The 24,117-nt window shown below is 36.5% G+C and overlaps 1 protein-coding gene across 4 annotated transcripts in view; it reads left to right on the top strand.

Moving 5' to 3' along the window:
* Positions 1–23,887, top strand: part of LOC139141691 (centrosomal protein of 85 kDa-like) — a 257,293-nt gene extending 233,406 nt beyond the window's left edge. For all 4 annotated transcript variants that reach the window (XM_070711276.1, XM_070711275.1, XM_070711277.1 and 1 more), the window contains 2 exons: positions 9,067–9,286; positions 19,191–23,887. In XM_070711276.1, coding sequence (XP_070567377.1) covers positions 9,067–9,286; positions 19,191–19,360 — 390 coding nt within the window. In that variant the 3' untranslated portion in view covers positions 19,361–23,887. The remainder of the gene's footprint in view (positions 1–9,066; positions 9,287–19,190) is intronic.
* The last annotated feature ends 230 nt before the right edge of the window (positions 23,888–24,117 follow it).

The following is a 24,117-nucleotide window of genomic DNA, read 5'->3' as shown; positions in this document are numbered from 1 at the left end:
TCATCTGTCAACTCTTTGCCTTCAAGTTTCCTTTTAAAAACTACCAATCCAATTGCTTTCATACTCAGTATACAGTGCCCTAGGCATGACTTGAATCAGATTTATTAGCTCCGCTGTCAGCGACGCGGAGCTTATCAAATAGGTTGATTTTCCGTCGTCGTCCGTCGTCGTCCGTCGTCCGTCGTCCGTCGTCGTCGTCGTCGTCCGTCAACAATTGCCTTCTCCTCTGAAACCGCAAGTCCAATTGCTTTGAAATTTTATATGCAGTTCACTTGGGGTGACCACACTTAAGTTTGTTCAAATCGTGGTGAAATTTGCATATTTGTATTTTTGGGGCAATTTTTGGTGTTTTTGGTAAAAAAATCTTCTTCTCTGAAACCGCTTGTCCGATTGCTTTGAAATTTGATATGCAGTTTACTTAGGGTGACTTCAGTCAGATTTGTTCAAATCGTGGTGAAATTTGCATATTTGTATTTTTAAGGCATTTTTGTCATTTTTGGTAAAAAAATCTTTAAAAATCTTCTTCTTCAAAACTACCAGTCAGATAGCTTTGATATTTGTTACATATGTCCCTAGGGATGATCTATTTGAGATTTGTTCAAATTGTAAAGAAATATGCAAATTTGCATTTTTAAGGCAATTTTTGCCATTTTTGGTCAAAAAGTGTATTTCTCAAAAAGTACTGGTCTAATAGTTTTGAAATTTGGTATACATGTTTCTATAGATGAACTGAGTAATATATATTGAATTTCTGATGAAATCTGAAATTTTGTATTTTTGAGGCAATTTTTGCCATTTTTCGTCAAAAATGTGTATTTCCAAAACTATTCATCTGATAGCTTTGAAATTTGGTATACAGGTTCCTACAGATAAACTACATGATATTTATTGAAATTATGATGAAATCTGCGATTTTGTATTTTTAGGGCAATTTTTGCCATTTTTGGTCAAAAAATGTGTATTTCTAAAACTACTCATCTGATATCTTTTCAATTTGGTATACAGGTTTCTACAGATCACCTTAATGATATGTGTTGAAATTATGATGAAATCTGCAATTTTAAATTTTTGGGGCAATTTTTCCCATTTTTGGTCAAAAAATGTATTTCTCAAAAAGTACTGGTCTAACACCTTTGAAATTTGGTATACAGGTTTCTATAGATGAACTAAGTTTGATCTCTTGAAATTACTATGAAATCTGCAATTTTTATTTTTGGGGGCAATTGTTGCCATTTTGGTCAGAAAATTTTATTCTCAAAAACTACTCATCAGATAGCTTTGGTTGACATGTTCTTAGGGATGATCCGATGTGATGTATTCAAAGTATGATGAAATCTTCAATTGTATTTTTGCAGCTTATTTTAGCCACTTTTTTCTGGCCACTGCATTGAGCTATCAAAGATTTCCACCTTCTTCATCAACATGTGTAAAAAATAGTTATTCTCTACATAAACACAGCGGAGCTATATCGGCCGCTAGGTCGCTTATTAAAATTGTGATGAAATGCGTAGTGTTGCATTTAAAGGCCATTTTTAAGTTCCACTTACAATATGGCGAAGTATATGAGTATTAGCTGTCCAGTGTCAATTGTTCATCCGTCTGTCTGTCTGTCTGTCTGTCTGTATTTACATCATTCTGTCTATCACTCCAAAGTGATGGCACTTTACTGCTTGAAAATTTGTGTTTGTATGTATCTTTGGTCAGTGATAGAATTTTAATTTGTAAGCTCTCAATGTCTCCGCAAAAAATGTGCAAATGAGCTCACGTAATGCAGAGATGACAATGGATGATTATGGCTTTGCTATAATCATGGTTAACGCGGGAAATAGATGCGCAGACCAAAGCCCATAGTGATCCATGCGAGCCACATGAATTGTTGCACCTTGTCACCCACTACATCTACCCTAGACGTAACAATCCATGTCTGCTCCTTTCCCTCATTCATTGCTATCTAATCTACTTGCATCATACCCTATGAGTCATCACCCACTCGCATATCTGCAGCTCAACTACATACTGCTGCACACTCTGGCTTCCACCACAATCAAGTGCACATCGTTTAACTTCAACCATGGTCAAGACAAAGAAAAGTAAAGGCTGCATGCAAGCCACTGCCTGCTCACCCGCTCATCATGAGGTCCAAGCGACGTCCAGCACACCTCAACAAGCACCTGCCCCAGCCAGTTCCAACATAAAGTTCAGCAGTCAACCATGCCGCTGACACGTCTATCACCAACACTGTACCAGCCGATTGAGGGATGACAGACCACATAGCATCTTATAGAAACTGGTATCACAACTGCCATTGCCTCCATTCGCTGTGAACTACATTCGACCATGGAGCTAAATGGTTCGACACTCATCGACATCAACATCCCCAACTCGGCGCCTCTCGACACTCGACCATGAAGTCCAGCCCAACAGTACAGATAGTGGGAGGCTGTCACCCGCTGTGCTCATCATCAGGAATACAGGACTTTAGCACAAATACAAACCTAGAAATGTAACATTTTGAAACTCTGAACAAACACTGCTTGACATCCACATTGCCAGACTCAATCAGTGGCACATGGTCACCTCACCAGCCCCGGAGGTGTTGGGGAGAGGCTGTGGGGCACTGTGGCACCGCAGCCACTCATGCTTGGGGTTTGGTCATAATTCGGGGGTACCGTCATGGTAAGTGCTCAGTAGCACGTTACCTGATGTGCAGTTGGATCCTGTGAGGGACCCCACCCATACCGCGCCTTCCAGGCTGCTATGACGCCCCGCCTCCCACACCATGGCAGTACGTGCATCCCCTCCTAACATGTTGCCCTACCCTGAGGCCACTCAATTCTGCGAGTGGCCTGAGGGGAAAGGTGACCAGTGAAAACACTGGGATGTGCCATCACCCTGGATATCGGCTGTATATTCAAAATGGTACAGTCCGTTCTCATGAAGACACTGCAAAACCATCACCTATAGTAACTGTGCATTTTCATTCGCTGCACCTAAACTAATGGAACACGTACACTACCACTCAACATCAGAGCATCCCGAAACTTGGAAACTTTCAAAAGAAAACCATAAAAAACACAGAACATGCATATGACCATTTAGTTTAGCCATTGAGCGTCACAGAGCAAAATACTGTTTTTGGATTAATTGCTATATAAATTTTGGCGATTGATTGATTGGACAAATTAGTTATCAAATACAATGTAAGGCTGCGTAGGCACTTCCCCTATATGTCATAGCATTTAATAGCTTAATCACCAATACATTTTGTCAAACAGAATTGCATATCCTACAGAATTACACAATCTCAAAACTCAGCTGCATAATTAGTACTAGAAGCAGGTGATAGCTGCAGATCAAGAATATTGGCGGCCTGGGCAGAATATTATTGACTAGTACACTGTTGGCAAGTTAGAGGTTGCACATTGGCAGCAGGGTAGGTTACTTTCAATAGACACGCTAGAATGGTTCAGACTGCTTTTTTCACATGGATGGGTACTGTTCATGACTTTAAAAAGTTTATTTCCCAGTCGCAGATTTATAATGGAATCGAGACTTAATTGGTAACAACTTTAAACGGAAATTACAGGACTGTTGGCGCACAATAGGGGGAATACTGATGACGCAGCTATTTGCATACACTTGGCGGGAGGTTTTTAATTCTCATAACATTGCTTTCACCATATAGTAAATTTGAATTATCATGATGGGCACTTTCGTGACATATGTAAAGAAGGGTCAAATAGGAGTACAGGGAATACATTTTGAAACATATGCGTTCTACAACAAGAAATGGAACATTTTCTCAGTTTATTTTCGACTCAAGTTTAGTCACTATATATTCACAGACATCATGTGCAAGATTCAATGGCAATAAACCCTGAAACGTGGCAAACTCATGGGATTCTCGGATCAAGCATGGCATGTCTGATCAGTAGCGTGGCTTTTTTACATTTGCTCAGATTCATGATAATCCAGCTTTTTTAGGCGAAGTTGCTGTTTAACCAGGTTTTTTCACTAGTATTAAATTTGTTGATGATCAAAGGAGAAAGCAGATTCTGGCAAATGCATGTGGACAAGTCATATATGTTTTTCTGATGACAATGGCTAGTGATAAATCAATTTACACTTTATCATTCTACCGGGTATGTTGTTTGGAACAAAAGAAGTCAGATGTCAATTTGTCTGGACAAATTAAGTCAATAATCATGATGGGCACTTTTGTATCGCAAAAGAGGGGTCAAATGGTCGTACAGGGAAAACATTTGAAACATATGCATTCTCAAACAAAAATCGGACCATTTTTTCGGTTTATTTTTTACTCAAGTGTAGTCGCTACGTATTCACAGTCATCATATGCAAGATTCGATGACAATGGATGCCTGAAGCATGGCAAAATTATGGGATTCTGGGACCAAAGATGGAACATCCAATCACTAGCTTTGCTTTTTTACATTTGCATGGATTTACGATAATCCCGCTTTTATAAGGGAAGTTCCTGTTTAACCTTCGGAATGTTCAAGATTAATTAAACTCAGGTCATGGATGGAGGAGAACGACCTACATAACAGAAGTAAGAGATCTGTGTTGTTTGGATAATGCATTGGCTCATACCTCACCACTCTCCTTCATACCTTCAACAAAAAATGTAACAATAATAGCTATTTACATCACCTGCAAAAATGGCTACATTGGTATTTTAAACCCCACATTTTCAGTTTGTCCTGTAATTGTTTAGGAAGCTTTGATCATGATTAAATAACGGGAACAAACAAACACAAAAAATGCAAGCTCAGCAAACACATTCTCAGTGTTGATGTGGGTCGGGGGCATGTGCAAATTTGTCAAAATCTTCATTAGGATTTTGTTTTTCAAAAGGAAACATCAGGAACGCAGGCAAAATAAACAAAAATGAACATAAGCACAATGAAAAGGTTAACAAAATCCCTGTACTTGAGCGATTTATACACTTGAAATTCCACAATTGTGAGCTCGCACACTGATGGACAATGCTTTGCATAATAAAATTCAATAATGTCTATTATTGTACGTGGTGATCAGTAGTTTCTAAAACATTACATCCATGAAATATGTTTGTTTACCTTGTGATACTGATTTTGCATCTGTAATATGTTGTATATGTTGTTCAGTCAATTATTTCCATTCCTAATCAGTTTATTGATTTCTTATATATTTAGTTATTCACTTGTTTGGTTTTATAGCTACTATAGACTATATAGTCTATAGAAGCTATTGGGATGGGTATCCGTCCGGCGTCCGGCGTCACTCTGTATGTATGTATGTCCGTTAATGAGGCATCCGTCCACTCAAATATCTTGAGAACTACAGTACTTGCTGATTTGATATTTGTTGTGTAGATGAAAAATATGATTTTGAGAAACTGTTTTTTTTAATTTTTTGATATTGTTGTAAATATGCAAATTAGTGCAAAAAAGGCGTTTTTGGTTAAAAATCATCTTCTTCATAACTGCTTGTCAGACAGCTTTGTTATTTTGTATAAACGTACCTAGGATAACTCAACTTAGATTTTTCAAATTGTGATGAAATATGCAAATCTGTAATTTTAAGGAATTTTTTTGTCATTTCTGGTCAAAACTTTATGTTATCAAAACCGCTTGTCTGACAGCTTTGATATTTGGTATACAGGTTCCTACAGACGAACTAAATATGATACATTGAATATATGACGAAATCTGCAATTTTGTATTTTTGGTGCAATTTTTGCCATTTTTGGTCAAAAAATGTGTTTTCTTAAAAACTACCTGTCTGATACCTTTGATATTTGGTATACAGGTTCCTAGGGGTTTTCTTTGTTTGATATATTGAAATTTGATGAAATCTTCAATTTTTGTATTTTTGGGTCAATTTTTGCCATTTTTGGTCAAAATATTTGTTTCTCAAGAGCTGATAGCTTTGATATTTGGTATACAGGTTCCTAGGCTGTCAACTGTTGGGTCGCTTGTTTTTTCAAACCTGCTGGTCAGGCAGCTTTAATATTTGGTTTACAGGTCCCTAGGATGACCTTAGTGAGATAATTTATTGCTTTCTATAATATTTAACTATTTGTCTGTTTATCCCACTGGTACTGAAGTCACATCTTGAATGTTTTGCATGTGTTGTTCAGTCAAACATTTCATTATTGTGTTGTTCGGAACTACAAAAGTTTCTTTTGACCCACTTTGTGGGCGTAGCCAGTCAAAGTGGGCCTATGTTGCCGGTTGGCGTGCGTTAGTCTGTCACACAATCATGAATGTCTGAATATCTGTGTGTGTATGTATGTTATGGATTTTGTGTAATTGATATACCTCTCAAAATTCTTCATCAAATGTCATGTCATTTGGTACACAGAATCTTTAAGGTTTCAACTAGATCTGATTAGATTTTGGAGGATGTGGGTTGTGTAGTGAAGCATAAATTGATTTTTGAAGTAATCTGTTTACTTATTTTACGTCATTTTTGCTCATTTACATGGCAAGAGAAGATGCACTAAATTATGAGGATTTGGGCACAGATGACGGACAATTAGTAATTTATGGCAGTGTCGTGGGATTCTAGCTGACGTGTTCATTCAAATGAGTAAATGTCTCATTCTCTGCGTGTCTGTATTTGTGTCTGTCTGTCTGTCTGTCAGTGCAATATTTTAAATGAATTGTAATTGCCTAATTATTTGGCTGTTGATGTTGAATATCATCATTTCAATGAAGTTGAAAACTAATGGCAATAATGTTAGAGACAAGTCAGTATACAGACAACAGCAACGTATACTAAAACACAGTAGCAATTTTAGTTTGTATCTAATATAAATAGTAAAATACCATAAGTACAATACTGTGAATATGTAAATTTTTCAGGCAAACTTCTCAGTGGCCAAGACCTTGGCAAAATTTGGCAATCTTATGAAACTTAGTACTTGATATTGCTTATAATAAATAGTGCCTTCATTTCTATCTTTGTGACAGCAAACCTTCAATTAACCCCTTGACTACCTATGAAATATCCGGCGCCATATTGAATTACCATATACCTTGAGTGCCGGAAATATCCGGCACAGTTAAATAGGCGTATTTGCTTCGTTTTTGTCGCTAAAAATCCCGTAATTTTGGCGCCTGCACGCAGTACAACTAAGATTGATGTATTCCGATCTGGCCTGAATGTGATTGCGCCACCGTACGTCCGAATATGGCCAAAATCCGGAAGCAAATGTCGTGACCCATGACCTCGACCCTGAAAGGTCAGGCTGATCACTGAAGCGTCGCGCTGATTGTTTACAGTTTTCAGAAGTGCGGACGATCGCGAAGATGTTTATGGGTTTTTTTTTAATGAAATGAAATGTTTATTTATTGAAAACAAATGATTTATATGTAAATATGTTCTGTTAACAGCAATATTCATGAATGAAACTAGAGGAAATACAGTGTTTTACTATAAGCCAGTAAAATTTTATAGCAGCCATATTATCAATATGACTGATCACATGACTGGTCATGTGTTTGGTCATATGATATGTTGTTCCCTAAAATGTATTTTTAAATATTGTGATATATTTTTTGATAAATCATAACCATTTTAGATGCATGTTTCTGCAAGGAAGACTTAAAAGCAGGTGTTTACAAATATAAAATGTGTTGATTTTCAAATACAGAATCATGTCAGATGCTGATGTTTGTGGTTCATTTACTCTGCCTTTTGTGAGAAAAATCTTAAATAGGTACATCTATAAATAAAGTAAAGGGTAGTTATTATTACATATATGTAAAGACAATGCCATGAAAATTGCAACTGTATTCAAATTTGCATCATTTTATGGATTCAAAACACGTCCTGATGCTTCAAATATTCATATTCTTTGCCAACTCTTGTCACATGACGTGTCATGTGATCAGTCACGTGACCTGGAAATACAAAACTTATGTATGAAAATGTGGAAAATTTCATGCTGGTTCAGAAAATATATGGTTTATTGGTACTTACTTAATTTTTACTCTAAGCAGTGTTCATGCAATGACCACACCCCAGATTTTATCAATATTTACATAAGGGGCCTGGTATATAGGAATACATTGGCCTTGGTAGTCAAGGGGTTAAAAACAACAGTATTTCTGACATTGAATAAAACCGATAATGCATGAAAAAAGTTTCATTAATTATTGATTTAAAGTGACATTTGTAATACACAGGTTGTAAAGCCTGTCTAGAAAAATCAAACATCAAAACTTATGAAATTTATGGCAAGGTCCTGTGGAAACAATAATTCGTAAAGTAGTAAAAGGCTGTCCTAGATATTAAAAACATTCTGGCCCTAGATCACGTGCAACATCAACTGCGCAAGTGTATTTTGTTTAGCTATCAGCACCAATGTGAAATTTTCTTCTGAACACTTGATGTACCACATTCAACCATGATCAGTATGACCGTTACAGTGTAAAGGTATTAAAAACAGCTTTCTTTACAACCTATGCGGTGATATGTCGCACATATATAGTGAGTAAGTTATTTTATGGCTTTTTCAGAGTTTGAGGTGTCATATCTGATTACAGGACTGCAAATAAGTAAGCGTAGCGAGCTCCTATGACTTCTACTGACGATAATTTATATCGTTTTCAGTTCTATTTTGAAAGCATCTCAGGCTATACCCCTTTTCTAAACATGGAGTGCGCCTGATGCTGAGAGACTACCCCAGGCTTCAAAAATATGTGGAAGTTTATTTTGCTTAAATGTTTATGTTCAGATGTTCAGTGGTAAAAAGTCGATTGGCTGTGTTTGCGTATCTTTATAATGTAAATGTGCGTTGTCTCCGGCTCCGAGTAAACATTAACGGTTTTCACTTTATGCTCTCTCTCTCTCTCTCTCTCTCTCATTCTCATATGCTGGCATATCACTTTCAATATGTTGTTTTGTTTTGTCCACATAAATACAGTCCCTTCATTAGGGGCTGATATAAATATAATTGTTTGTGTTCACCAGTCCCACTCAATGTGAGATATCTTAAACTACTGCATATCAAAACAATTTTCATTCAATCTTTTTTCACATTACTTAAATATACAGCTTGCAAGAAATAACCAAGAACTTCATGAACATAATATAAATGTTGAGGAGAAGATTCATGACTACGAAAGGTCATCATCTACTGAAACCATGAAAATTTACAGGAAATTCATGAAGGAGATGTCAGAATGTGTCCATGATCTTCAAGGAGTGATACAGATATGTACAGAGAGAGCGGAAGGCAAAGATCCAAATATCTCAATGTTACTTGGACTAAGAGGTAAGTGCAGATTTTGTATCATATTATTAGTTTCCATTTACAGTGTGACACCAGCATCTTCCGTAGCAGGTATATAAGGGTCCCAAATGCAACAAAGTGAGCGTTGAACTGAGCGTGGCAAAAGATAAAGTGAGCGTCAAACTGAGCGTGGAAAATGACAAGGTGAGCGTTGAACTGAGTATGGAAAATGACAAAGTGAGAGTCAAGCTGAGCGTTGGAAATGACAAAGTGAGAGTCAAACAGTATTGAAAATTACATAGTAAGCGTCAAACTGAGCGAAGAAGAAGAACCAAGCGTTGAACTGAGTATGAGTGCTAAAATGTAGCGAATATCTGAAATATAGCTTGCAAAGGTGCTTAGTTAGTGTGTACGGTACTGGAGAGTACACGATTTGTCAGTTGACGAATAAAAAAGTGTTTATAATGACCCTCACAATATTTGTGTCATAATTACAGTTTATTCATAATTACAGTTTACTCTTTGTAGTCAGAAAGGAGGGTACTTCATTTGCATGCATAATTAGGGGATTTAGTTCAAATTCGAACAGCGCCCTCTAGCCAGTGAGTGACGGTTATGGCACTTTTCGCCAGAATTTTATCCGCAGATATCTCAGCCTTCGTTTAGCATCCGTCCTGTTTCCAGTTAGCGGCTGAATTGTACTCTTAGTTAGTGTTCGCCGATGATTTTTATGGGGTTTTATCGATTCGTTTTTGCGTTAGCCTTATTTTCATGGTTTTCGAGCGACCGAAAATGCCGTTCACTAAACACTGCCGCAAAAGCATATCCAAAGTCAAATTTCCATGAGAAGTAAGGAGGGGACGTATCTTGAGTAGGTCCATACGATCTGAAAAAATCTCAGTGGCTTAAGCCTCCGTTTTTGAAATAAGTCTCGTTGAAGTTGACTATGCAGCGACGTTCATGTGTTAAATCTAACATGGCGACCTACAGCGCAGTGTGAGTGTACACGTAAACTCTTTCAGCTCTTTCTCGGTCCTCACCGGCTAACTTGGCAGATTTTTTCGGTTCTGTTTATGTTTTCAATGATTGTGACGAGGAAGCAAGACTGCAAGCTTGTGTTACCTCACTGGCCAACACAATCTGCCTGGCTGGCTTCTCGTAAAGTCGTGGACAGTGCAAATGGAAAAAAAAACACTACGGTGACAGAAGGGCTACGGTTATCACTGTCTGCGGCCGTACACGTAGTATAGTGGTAGACACCCGTCGTACTGACCAGCAGTGCTGTTTCGTTTATGAGTGATTTTTTCCGTTTTCGCATTCTAGTAGCTAGCAGCATACAAAAACTGTAGGAAATAACATCGACTGCAAAAATCTCCGTGGATAAATACGGCTACTCTGTATCCCGCACACGAGTACGTGAATATAGATGCGGCTAGAATGATAGCCGGTAAACAGCTGCGCGTTGCGGCCATCCTGCTAGCATTACCGTTCGTGCTCGAACTAGACTGGCAAATGTTATAACTCATGTACTAGCAAAAAATTTTTTTAAGTATTGATGGTCATAATGTGACATTAATTAAATACTTTATTTATATATAACATCAGTGACCCGAGATTATAGGAGTAAACTTTGAAAAAAATGAAAGATTATCGTGTAACACCCGCCCGTGTGAACTACAAGTGGTTTGGTCGCGGTAAACAGCGTGGAGTGTACGTAGCGTAAACGGGTGTTCGTATACTCATAGACCCTCGAGATCTACGTATACAGCGATATGGTAACTGCATGCCAACATTCAACACTGCCGCAAATACATATCCATGGTCGCACGGTCATGAAAATTTCACCAAATGTTGATAATAGTTAAATGAATATTTTCTGAAATTTTCGGCTTGGCTTAAGACCTCTAAGGTCATTATCGAGCTGTTTTACGAAAAAGGTGAAGTTTACTTCCGCATTTGGCGGGTCGACCTCGCCACCCACTTTGTAGCGATTTAAATAAAATCTTCTCAACTTTTGTGAGTTTACCCAAGGAAAACAGATCATTAGTATGTATGCTACAACTGAAAGCAAAAATTATAGTTCTAGCTATTGTACGTTTTGCTGCACGTCGGTATTTAAAGACCACCCTTTCGCCGTATTTTATCCCTCACTGCAGTGGCGGTCAGCGTAACGAAAATGAGGCTCTCTAACACGAACTTTTATGCAAATTTCATAGGCTCCTTTCAGACTGTTTGTAGTCAAAAAGAGTATAAAGTGATGGGAGTCAAGGTCCTATAGTTGATGGACCTTGATGGAGCAAATTATGTCAATCAGTACAGTATCTGTAGTGTATATGTATGTGAGTTGACAAATGGCAGGCAGAGCGAGGTCAAATAGACGTCGTTCTCACCTCTAAATTGCCACAGTGTGATTTTCGCAATATCTTAATAAAATGACATTCGTTATTTCTGATTATGGTAATTCAATGAATGACAGTGTACTGACCAAGGGTCAGTGGGAGGCCTATTTCATACATCCATTGCCGGATACTAACAAGAACATCCAACCAGCTGTGGGGTCAACCAGCCGTGGCCATAGCCTAGGCAATTTGGTGTACTTGACCACTTTGTCATTGCTTGATTACAAAAGACAACGTCAATATGCTCTGTTACGCCACTTATTTTATGTCTCCGAGGAGCATACAGCTCCGAGCTTGTTTTCATTTTGTGGCTGATGGGATGTGACACGACCTTAACATTCTGTGCGCCGCTATGGATGTTTTCGGTGCCACGGATTTTGTCTCCAGCAGTGGAAGACATTATGTAGTTTTGTATCAAGGACGGTTTCATTTCATTTTGCAGCATACATGTTTCCTTATATGAATTAAAGACATGAATGTTCGCAGAATAAGATAGCGACAATACTATAAACACATGTATGTATATGATACGTATGCGTTACGTGAAGCAACATAATATTTGCATACTTGAGGTACAGCACCGTGCTTGATGTTTGCATTCAAAAATGCAAAACAGTAATCTTTCAATATGCATTCGTGAAGACTAATACCATAAATCTATAAATGTACGTGTTGTAAAGAAAGTTGCAAATCCAATGTGTAAGTGATGGGGCGAGGAAACGATTGTGAGCAATACTTGAGTCACACTAAACATATCGTAGGCCTACATTTCATGATCATATTGACTTCTCTGAAGGCGGACCCCCTGCAACAAGGCTATACCATTTTCTAACAGCTGTGGCCAAGAACTCAGATAAATGGGTAGTAATAATGCAAACCGGTTATTAAGACCAAGTGGTGATGCTTATAAATTCCGAAATAGGTCAACAATTTATCCAAAGACACACGAATGTTTTCATTGTTTGTCTTAGCACCAGTATGCCACACAGTGCTGTTGCATATAAATTTTAGGCGTGCAATATAATATCACTGGCTATGTGACGGTCATAATGGCTTTCTGAACATAAAGAAATGCCCCAATGGTTTATCGTCATACCTTTCTATATTTATTGCCATCGAAAGAATGACTTCACAACATGAAGAACTTACATCTGTATGAGGAACGGCAACAAGCAGTGATATCCGGCAACTGAGTCAAGTTCGCAAAATACTAAGAGATTGGAGGTTTTGTGGATCATATATACTAACGGTTCAGAGAAATTTCAACTGGTAGCAAGGACTCTAGAGAATATTTGATATTTTTCTTGCAAGAGTAGTTTTGAAATTCCCCCAAGAAACTAATGCAGTGGTCGACAATGAGCATCCTGGATGACGTTGAGTTCACGGGAAACCATCGAAACTGACAAGCCATCGGGCCTTCGGTCACAGATAAAGAATTAGAAGCACGCCTTGAGCTACGCTTCTTGGTTCGTGTATTTTGGTCATTTCCATGAAGACAAGCTTCGATTTTTGCATTTATTTCGATATTTCCATTAATAATAACTTATCCTTTCAAAAGATGCCCCTTTTCGTTAAAATTGGCGAACCTTCCAGTGTGGTTTACCATTGAGGTAGCACACCTCTATGGGTTGACCAAGACTGAAAAGTTTGAGCCAATCATAAGCTTACGCCTGAAGCCGAAAAATTACTGTAACTTTCACTTTTTCGGGTGAAAGACATTCTTCCACATTGCTTTTGTTGTGAAACATTTGGCATGATAAGACATTGTGAAGCAATCATGATGTCAAATGGATAGAAAATCATGGTTGACAATGTTGATATGCAGCATTTTCTATATACCTGTACCATTTTGTTTTCGATAGACAAGATTGTCGTTTTGTTAATTGTAATTAGCCGACCTGTACTTCAAAGTCTGTGCTGAAGATACAGACGGCATACAACAACACAAAGGCAGTTTTTTAGCTCCGCTGTCAGCAACACGGAGCTTATTCAAATAGGTTGATTTTCCGTTGTCGTCCGTCGTCGTCCGTCAACAATTGCCAACTCCTCTGAAAGCGCAAGTCCGATTGCTTTGAAATTTTATATGCAGTTCACTTTTGGTGACCTCACTTAAGTTTTTCAAATCGTGGTGAAATTTGCATATTTGTATTTTTGGGGCATTTTTTTTTTGTTTTTGGTAAAAAAATCTTCTCCTCTGAAAATGCTTGTCCGATTGCTTTGAAATTTGATATGCAGTTTACTTAGGGTGACTTCAGTCAGATTTGTTCAAATCGTGGTGAAATTTGCATATTTGTATTTTTAAGGCAATTTTGTCATTTTTGGTAAAAAAATCTTTAAAAATCTCCTTCAAAACTACCGGTCAGATAGCTTCGATATTTGGTACATATGTCCCTAGGGATGATCTATTTCAGATTTGTTCAAATTGTGCAGAAATATGCAAATTTTAATACATATTGAATTTCTGATGAAATCTGTAATTTTGTACTTTTGGGGCAATTTTTGCCATTTTTGGTCAAAAAATGTCTATTTCCAAAACTACTCATCTGATAGCTTTGCAATTTGGTATAAAGGTTCCTACAGATGAACTCAATGATATTTATTGAAATTATGATGAAATCTGCAATTTTGTATTTTTGGGGCAATTTTTCCCATTTTTGGTCAAAAAATGTGTGTCTCAAAATAGTACTGGTCTAACAGCTTTGAAATTTGGTGTACAGGTTTCTATAGAAGAACTAAATTTGATCTTTTGAAATTATGATGAAATCTGCAATCTTTATTTTTTGGAGGCAATTGTTGCCAGTTTTGGTCAGAAAATTTTCTTCTCAAAAAACTACTCATCAGATAGCTTTGGTTGACATATTCTTAGGGATGATCCGATGTGATATATTCAAAGTATGATGAAATCTTCAATTATGTATTTTTGCAGCTTATTTTAGCCACTTTTTTCTCGACATTGCATTGAGCTATCAAAGATTTCCACCTTCTTCATCAACATGTGTCAAAAATAGTTATTCTCTACATAAACACAGCGGAGCTATATCGGCTGCTAGGTCGCTTGTTACAATGTTTACGATATTAAGGCGCAACCTCTTTCATGTCGGCACTAACATAAACTGCTATCTCGATATATTATGTTTCGGCCTACATTTCGGTAATACTTTCCAGATAGATTTAGTTCATCTGCGTTCAGCGGCTTGAATCCTCTTAACAGGTGTTAGGTCAATGTCAGCTTGACTACTGATGAATTTTTCAAGTGGGCAAATCCACGGAAATATTGAGATAGGGATGAATATAGCGCCCTCAGTGGTGTTTTTGACAAAATTCAGGCTTATTGTTATGATTTCTATGGCCTCCAGAACTCCTCATATTACCACAGAATGCTTCAGCCATTATTCACAACAGTCTGCATTTTGAGTCAGGCAGAAAAATATCTTTACAAAAATTCTTGACATTAAAGTTAAAACTAAACAAGCATCCATGCGGGTCTAAAAACTTCAAGGTCTGCACTATTTTTCTTCCAAGCTAACTTCGTGGGTAATGAACCCGGAAGGGAATTAGTGATCTTGTGCCATTTGGTGTGTTGATGCATCCTGGGCTATAGATGGGATTTTTTCAAATGAAGTCTGCATTGCCAAAATTATGCAAATGAGCTTAAAAAATGTGAAAATGGTCAAGAATTAATAACTCCAGAATCGCTGTTTTGATTGCTTTGAAAATTTGTGTGCAAGTACCTTAGATGAACTTTATACAGTTTTATGAATATCATGAAAGTATCTTTAATTTTGTATTTTTGCTGAATTTTTTGGTGATTTTTCTTATTTTAAGTAAAATAATTCTTCTCTGAAACCGCCAGCCCAGTTTATCTCAAATTTGAGTTGGTGTTTACAAGGGTGTTACCCTTTTCATTTGTTGAAATTACGACAAAATTCGAAAAATTACTACTTTGGGACAATTTTTGTCATGTTTGGTCAAAAAATCTTAAAAAAATATTCTTTTTAAAGCCCCTGGACAGACATCTTTTATATTTGGTGTACAGATGTCCAGGGATGACAATAGCTAGATATGTGGAAGTTGTCCCGAAATATACAATTTTTTGTATTTTAAGACAATTTTGTCATTTTAGGTCAAGAAAACTTGTTCTCAAAATTACTTGTCTTATTTGGTATCAATCTGTAGTCAATTTGATCCAGAAAACAAAGCTGAGGTAAATGTTTTCATTGCAGATCAATTTTTACAACTTTTCCATGTAAGAAACACAAGAACTGATGAGAAAGTTGGATCCAGGATAATTCCAGATGTCGTAATCACCCCACAGTGGAAGGCATTTCACTATCTGTAACTAAATTTGAGTGCTGTTTACATTCGAATGATAGCATAGTATTAATTGAAAAATCCCCAAGGTTGTAAATACGTTTCCTACCATCTGGCTTCATGTAAACATGGTCAACCAAGGGATGGAAAAATAATCGCAATCATACAAGTCCATAATCAAATAACACTAGGTCAGAGTTCGTAAGACAATAGTGGTAAACATAGAGACAAAACAGCACAGAACAGACAGTAAATAGACAGTACACAAACAAAGTCAAATCCATGAAAAAAAAGATATTCGGGGGGGGGGGGGGGGTCTAGAAGATTGATGAGGTTGCATTGCTTTTTACCAGATCCCTTGTACATTTTTTTCCCACTCTTAATTTTTTCCCCCACTCTTCCAACCTTTTCTTTTTGTCAATCCTTCTCTGGCTAACATACCATATTGTACAAAAAGTGTTGCATGGAAGTCGCTATGAGTGAATCTAAAAGAAGTGGTGGTATACAAATCTTGTAAACAACTGGGAGTCTTCCATTTTCAAGATGCAGGATAACATAAGTATATTCATAAAAAGTGTTTTCTGTATAGACAGTAAACTTTGTTGCTTAATCCAACAAGGTCAGGTTATTAATCACAAACTCTTACAACTATGGATGTCAAAACGACAATTTTGTATGAAAAAAATTCATCTTCAAAATTTAGTTTGAATTGTTTAAATTTATTTAGAATGGCTTTAAAACAGACGTACATTTCTGATGCTTCAGGCTTCTTGGTGTATATATATATATATATATATATATATATATATATATATATATATATATATATATATATATATATATATATATATATATATATATATATATATATATATATATATATATACACACAAAATGTATACAATGTGCCCTCCCGGTTATCACCATAATGGCTTTATGGCAACCTCTGAACTTGGGCACAGAGTGTACGGTATATATATATATATATATATATATATATATATATATATATATATATATATATATATATATATATATATATATATATATATATATATATATATACCGGTATATAGTCAAAAGTAGTTAAACAGTTTAAATTCACTCGGATGGAAATAAATACAGCAATGATGTAAAGTAATGTCATGCAAGTACAAGCAATAGATCATTATGGGTTCTCTATGATTGTGTCATATGAATGATGAAGATATGACATTAGCAGGATTAGTTCATAACAATCAATATACAGCAAAGAAATAACATCATCAAAATCTCCTAGGTGTTCATCAGTTATTTACCAAGGCGACTGTTTCGGGGATTTGAAAACAATACAGTCAACTGCCTTGGCTCCCCAAGCAGTACTGATCAGGTACCACCACACCTTAAGTTATTCTGAGTCTGATGTTATATATGATGTCTATCGGTGTAGCATTGAATTTTCCAGAAAGTTGAGATTGTCTTGACATATCTTTATGAAACTGTCTGATGATTTTATGTTGTTGTCCTCCTTGAGACAACATCCTGTTGTACAGGCTGGCAACTTTTGGAAGAAAATCTTCTATTAGAAGTGTTGCACGAGCAATGCGGAGATATTCTGACAATACAGTGCCATAAAAAATATACAAAGGGATGTTACTTTTGCGATCTGGCATTCGCACTATAGAAAACTTGAAATCATCGCACTTGTCAAAGAGTTTATAGACGAATATTCCATCTACTATAAATATGTCCAATTCAATATATATATATATATATATATATATATATATATATATATATATATATATATATATATATATATATATATATATATATATATATATATATATATATATATATTTGTGTTTCGAAATTACCCCATTTGTCTATGACACTGCAGTTTGGGACATACAATTATAATGTAGGTTTGGCAGCATCATACAGTGGAAGCTCTGAAGAATGCCCATTATTACACCTTACCTTATTTTGATTGTGCAACAATAGACCGTAGAATGACCAAAAATTGTCTACATTAATTTTATGCATTACAATATTATAAGGGACACCTTTAGTTTGGTATGGCTGATTTTACAACTAGTAATGATGTACTAGGTTGATGGTATTGTGTAAGTGTGTGTGATCAACAGTTGCAAGTTGCCAACTTAGTTCAATGGACAGTGCATCAAAATTTGTTCAAATGCTCTTGACTGTGAATATCACAAGCTAAGGTGCATAGAAGCTATTGAATATAGTCTATACACTCATTCTGGCTTGCCACATGTGAGCAAAGTGTCATTGACCCTATTTTTATTATGAGTAATTTGACTTTGCTTTAGAACTGAAGTCAAAAATTTACAAACTCAGGGTTTGCTCTGGCTACTCAAGCTGATTAGCCTTTCTGGCTAATCCAGTGTGAACTCAAGTAGCCAGATTTTTTGAGGGGTGGGGTCAAAGGTCATATAATTAAACGCATAGATAACCAAACATTTCAAAGGTATTTATTTATCGTTGAGAAGCTTATGTCTGACACATTTTTCATTTTTAATATACAATTCAGTTTAGTTGACTTTTCATTCTCATGACATTAATTAACAAATGAAAGATCAATTTTGTGTTGCTTGCATATGACAGGTCACGAAGTGCAATGGTACACACTATACTCCCTGGTAATGAAATAGTGGGCAATCTGTCAATCATGTGTTGCTGCATATTTGCAGCAATAACCTGGCTTGACTGAAGTGCTTGTGAAGTGCTTGTGACACACTTGAAGTTACAAACCTTGCAATACAAGATTGTAAGTTTTCACTGGGATGTCTTACAACCTTGTCAAACCTTGAACAAGTTAAGGTCTTGCCTTTAAAACTTGTGTGAAGGTTGTCACAAAGTTGTACAAGCATGGCACAAGATGATATCTTTCCAATCTCTTTTAGATTTGCAAACAGCATTTTGATCGATAACATGATTTTGCCCCCATATTGGATTTTGCAAAAGTCGTAATTTAATCTTGAAAAATCTTCTCAAGAACCAACACACCAATTGAGCTGAAATTTTACTCATGCCATCCTTAGTGTTATCTCTTTCAAGTTTGCAAAAGACATTTGAATCAGTCAGTTTGTTTATCTGTCTGTATAAGTGTGCTAACCATTAATTTATAGTTCTTACTTAATACTAAAGTAAAAACTTATTCCAAGTCTTTAGAGACAAGTTTTCATACACTGTCATGAATCCACAGTAATAGGAATATTTCTTTTCTTTAGCATCATCAGTGACTGCAGAGTATAAAGAAGATGGAGATCCTCATGGTATCCAAAACATGAAGCAAAAAATTACTCAGATTTGGAAAATGCGCCAAGACGTTGAGAAACTCCGAACTCTGATTTCTGACAAGTACGCTGAAGATATTGGTGACAACTGCATTACACAGTAATTTTCCTTCTTGATATATAGCATGTCATGAAATCATGGTGCATTTATTCTTAACTCAACAATTTGAGAGGTACCTGTATTTTGGAGTGTTTGTTAGTCCCCACGGATACCGTCCGGGGGGAATTATAGGTTTGGTCATGTCCGTGCGTGCGTGCGTGCGTGCGTCTGTCCGTTCGTTCAAGCAGATATCTCAGAGATGCCTGGAGCGATTTCATTCAAACTTGGTACAAGGATTACTTCATATGTCATACAGATGCACGTTGATTTGTTTTCTGATACGATCCAATATGGCCGCCAGGCGGCCATTTTATTACAATTTTTTCATGTACAGAGCCATAACTCAGACATGTTTCAACCGATTTTATTCAAAGTTGGTACAAGGACATTGACCAATGTCATACATATGCATGTCAATTTGTTTTGTGATACGATCCAATATGGCCGCCGGGCGGCCATTTTATTACAATTTTTTCATGTACAGTGCCATAACTCAGGCATGTTTCAACCGATTTTATTCAAAGTTGGTACAAGGACATTGACCAATGTCATACATATGCACATTGGTTTGTTTTGTGATACGATCCATGTCGAGATTCATGTCGAGAGCCATTACTCTGGCAAGTCTCAACTGATTTTATTTAAAGTTTGTACCTGGACATTGACTTATGTCATACATATACGTGTTGATTTTTTAAACAGTAAGATCAAATATCGCTGTGTGGCGGCGATTTTGTTACGATTTTCTCATGTACTGAGCCATAACTCAGACATATTTCCACCAGTATCATTTAAAGTTGGTACAAGGACATTGACCTATTTCATACATGCTCGTCAAGTTGTTTCACATCATGTAAGCAGTATCATGTCAATAAATGACGTTTCATAATTAGGCTGATATGTCAAGAAATACTGCATCAAATTTCATGACACTTTGTACAGATGTTAAGTTCACATTGCTTTAACAGTGAAAAAGACATTTATCAGTGTCATTTTAATTAATTTGTAATTGCATATGTAATGAACTTTCCTAATTAGACTTAGAGTGACATATCCACAAATACTATGTCAAATTTGATGAGACTTGATACAGATGTTGATCTCATAGTGTTGTAAATACTGCATTAAACTTTATGAAATATTGTACCGGTGATAATCTATTAGTGTTAGGATAGTATGAAAAAATGTTTTGCAACATCTTGTCAACTAATTCCCAGTTGACTCATTTAATGACCTTTAGGATAGTGGCCTACATTGGTTTTATGTTTTCATCACCATGGAACTCATTCTTGGCCATTGAGTGCCATCTGTATCAAAGTATTTTTATCACAGACCTAATGAAGAGGACTCTATCCTCTCTGAGGACCTGTAATCAAAGTACCCATTAACAAGTGGGGACTGTGTCATCAACGATGACTTGTTTTATAGGCAGTTGGCGTTGTGCATTTGATGGATCCAAACAGGTCCACTATTTTGCTTTTGTATGGTTCTCAATTGGTTGTTGTAAAGCCTGTTTTAGATTCAGCATTGGGTTCAGTTTCAGTCTTTATCATGGTCAGTAGTTTTCAACCCTAATCAGTAAGCTTAAGGGTTCAGGCGGGTTCTGCTTCTGTCAGGGCTTCACAGTAAGCGAGGCTACCCACAATTCCCCTTGATTTGTTCACTCAGACATTTTTTGCTAAGGGCTTTTTTCAATTTTATCAGTTTCTTAACAATTTTTAGCTTACAATTTAAGTTCAGGATTATTTGTTAAGACTACGTTCCAAAATTATTGATTATGTTAAAATTCAAGAGTAAATTGAATGAGAAGTTGATATTTTGAGGTGCTAAAAATTGCACATTCGTCAAGATAAAGTCATAAGCAACTAAGATGGTCTCATTAAACCACCTGTCAGACATGCAAATTTCCTTTGTTACGAACATTAAAAAAAATTAATATCCTTTCTTTTGCCAACACAGGCGCAACTTATTCCCGTAGTTTCCTTGAAAATATTTTGTATGGCTGTCAAAAATTTATGTTGACAAAATTACAAAATTGCTATCTCCTCCGGGGAAAAGGGGGTTGATCTTCTCATTATTCACAGTGAGAAATCAGAAAATTACGATGATCAGAACTGTGTTGCCAGAATTTTGAAATATGGACCGAGTTGTTCTGTGTACAGAAGAAATTTGCTTCAGTTCAGTGAGTGATCTCCGTGTGTACAGATCATGGAGGATTGTGGGTAGCCTCACTTACTGTGGGCGTGTCCACCATCTTTTACTGAGAAGTGTTTTTTTTCCGCATGAAGATTTTCCCCGTTTTATATTGATTTTGCTGGTTTTCTATGTGCACCTGTCCACACCTTTTGGGGTTGTGGGTTCGGTTGTGTTTTCAAGACAACCGGCCTCTGCTTGGCCTGTTTTATCTCCAGAACACTGTTCTATCCCCTCATTTTTTTGCAGTCAATATAGTCAATATATGCTTTTTTATTCAAACTCACCATTGAATGATGGGTTTTACAGTCATTTTTTAGCTCCCATATTGCCATACATGTATGTGCCAACGGAAGCTATTCTTGTAGGTTGGAAAAATTGCCTGACTATATGTATGTGTGTATGTCTGTCTCTATGTAAGTATGTATGTATGTGTGTCCATCCACTGCCAAAACTCCTAAATCGCAGCACATACCATCTTATTAGTTGGTGTACACTGGTGCACTCAGGGGTGAAGATGTAAAATTTTTCAAAGGGACATGTCAGTGTCAATAATATGCAAATGAGGGGAAAAAGGAAAAATGCTGCAAATTGCCAAAACTCTGTAAGCGTTGTTCCAAGTAGGCTGAAACTTGGTATGAAGGTATATGTCTAAATTTAGGGGAATTGATTTAGGGGAATTTGCATGTTTGTATTTTTGGGGTAATTTTTTCTCTTTTTAGTAAAAAAATCTCATTCCCTGAAACAGCGCGTGGGATTGCTGTGAAAGTTGGTATCCATGTTCCTCAGGATGACCTCAGTCATATTTGTATAAATTGTATTAAAATTTTGATATTTGTAATTTTGAGAAATTTTCCAAATTTGGTCAAAATTTTTTTTCTCTAATAAGTACTCATCTGATAGATTTGATATTTGGTATATAGGTTCCTAAGAATGTGATGTATTCAAATTCTGATGAAATCTGCAAGTTTTTGGGTTGAACAATATGTTGCGCTAAAACTGCTTGTATGATAGCTTTCATATTTGGTATAAGGTCCCTTGGGTTTATCTTAATGTGATATGTTGAAATTAGGATAAAATCTGTGATTTGTATTTTGGGCAATTTTTGCCATTTTCGGTCAAAAAATGTGTTTCTCAAAAACTACTTGTCTGATATATTTGATATTGAGTAGACAGACATGTTCCTATGGATGATCAGAATTTCATATGTTCATTTATGACAAAATCTTCAATTATTTATTTTTGCAGCTGTTTTTGGAATTTTGATCAGGTCAACCTGAAGCAGGCTATCAAAGATATCCTCCTTCATCAGCACTTGTTGCAAAAAGTTATTCTCTACATTACACAAAGGAGCTCTATTGGCGCTTAGGTCGCTTGTTTAAATTTTCAGAGAAATCTCTTCAAGTTTTTATTGTGTGCAGTTTTTTCCTAATTTTTGACAGAACAAAATCACAGAAATAGTCCACTGTTTTGATTTGAAATTTGGTTTGTAAGTCCCTAAAATTTTCTCAGGTCAGAATGAGATGAACAATTGTAATATTTTTTTGTCCTTGTTGTTTTTTGGTTAACAAATATCTTTACATTACGGGAAAGCTCCATTAGTTTAGGAATACCCTACTTCCCAACTTAGTTATCAGAGGATCAATTTCATAGACCTGCCTTTCCTACAACAGGACTACAATGGCACCAGCTGGATAAGATAAACATAACAATGGAACATTCACACCTTGAGGGGATTAAGTCTTCTGTTAGTCACCCGAGTTGGTCAGGCAAGGACCTGGGTTTCAGGTACCATGCAAGTTAATGCAGTCTTTCCCTAATGACAACAACCACTTTCAATGCTTGTTTGAAATTCTGCATGAAGGTTCCTTTGACATTAGGGGAAGACTGCATCAACTTGCATGGTACCTGAAACCCGAGTCCTTGCTGACCAACTCGGGTGACAAACAGAAGACTTTTAATCCCTCAAGGTGTGAATGTTCCATTGTTATGTTTATCTAATCCTGCTAGTGCCATTGTAGTGCCATTGAAGGAAAGGCACGTCTGTGAAATTGATCCTCATAGGGAAATATACTTTTTACTATAACCCAAACGGGATTCAAACCCCTACACACTCACAGCAACATCGCCTAGCTGCTAGGCCTCACACAAAACCAGTCGGCTACCGTTAGTAGGGTATTCCTAAGTTAATGGAGCCTTCCTGTAATGGAGTAGTGGTACCAGCTGAGATAAGTAGCCTGTAAACTTTTACTGTTTGTGTTCTAGCCCTTTACTTAGTGATTAGTTTTATTGTTCATAATAAATTTTGTTTTAAAGGAAATTGCTGAGTTCACCAATTTATTCATTTTTTTCTCATGTAACAAAATTGGGGGCTTGGCCAGGATTCGAACATTTTGAGCAGTTTCACAACATTTTGCCAGCCTTAACCAAACCACCGCATATTTTGAACTTCGCGAATTTTCATCATGGCCGAATTCAAGCCAGACAAATTTATGAAAGGCCTTGATCAGGACACATTTGATTCCCTCAGAAAAGACTTGTCTGAGTTCTTAATTAATAATCTTTGCA

This window comes from Ptychodera flava, chromosome 10 (genome assembly GCF_041260155.1).
Source record: "Ptychodera flava strain L36383 chromosome 10, AS_Pfla_20210202, whole genome shotgun sequence".
In the NCBI taxonomy this organism is placed as follows: Eukaryota; Metazoa; Hemichordata; class Enteropneusta; family Ptychoderidae; genus Ptychodera; species Ptychodera flava.
Note: the sequence above shows the minus strand (reverse complement) of the source record. Positions and strands in the feature narration are given on the sequence as shown.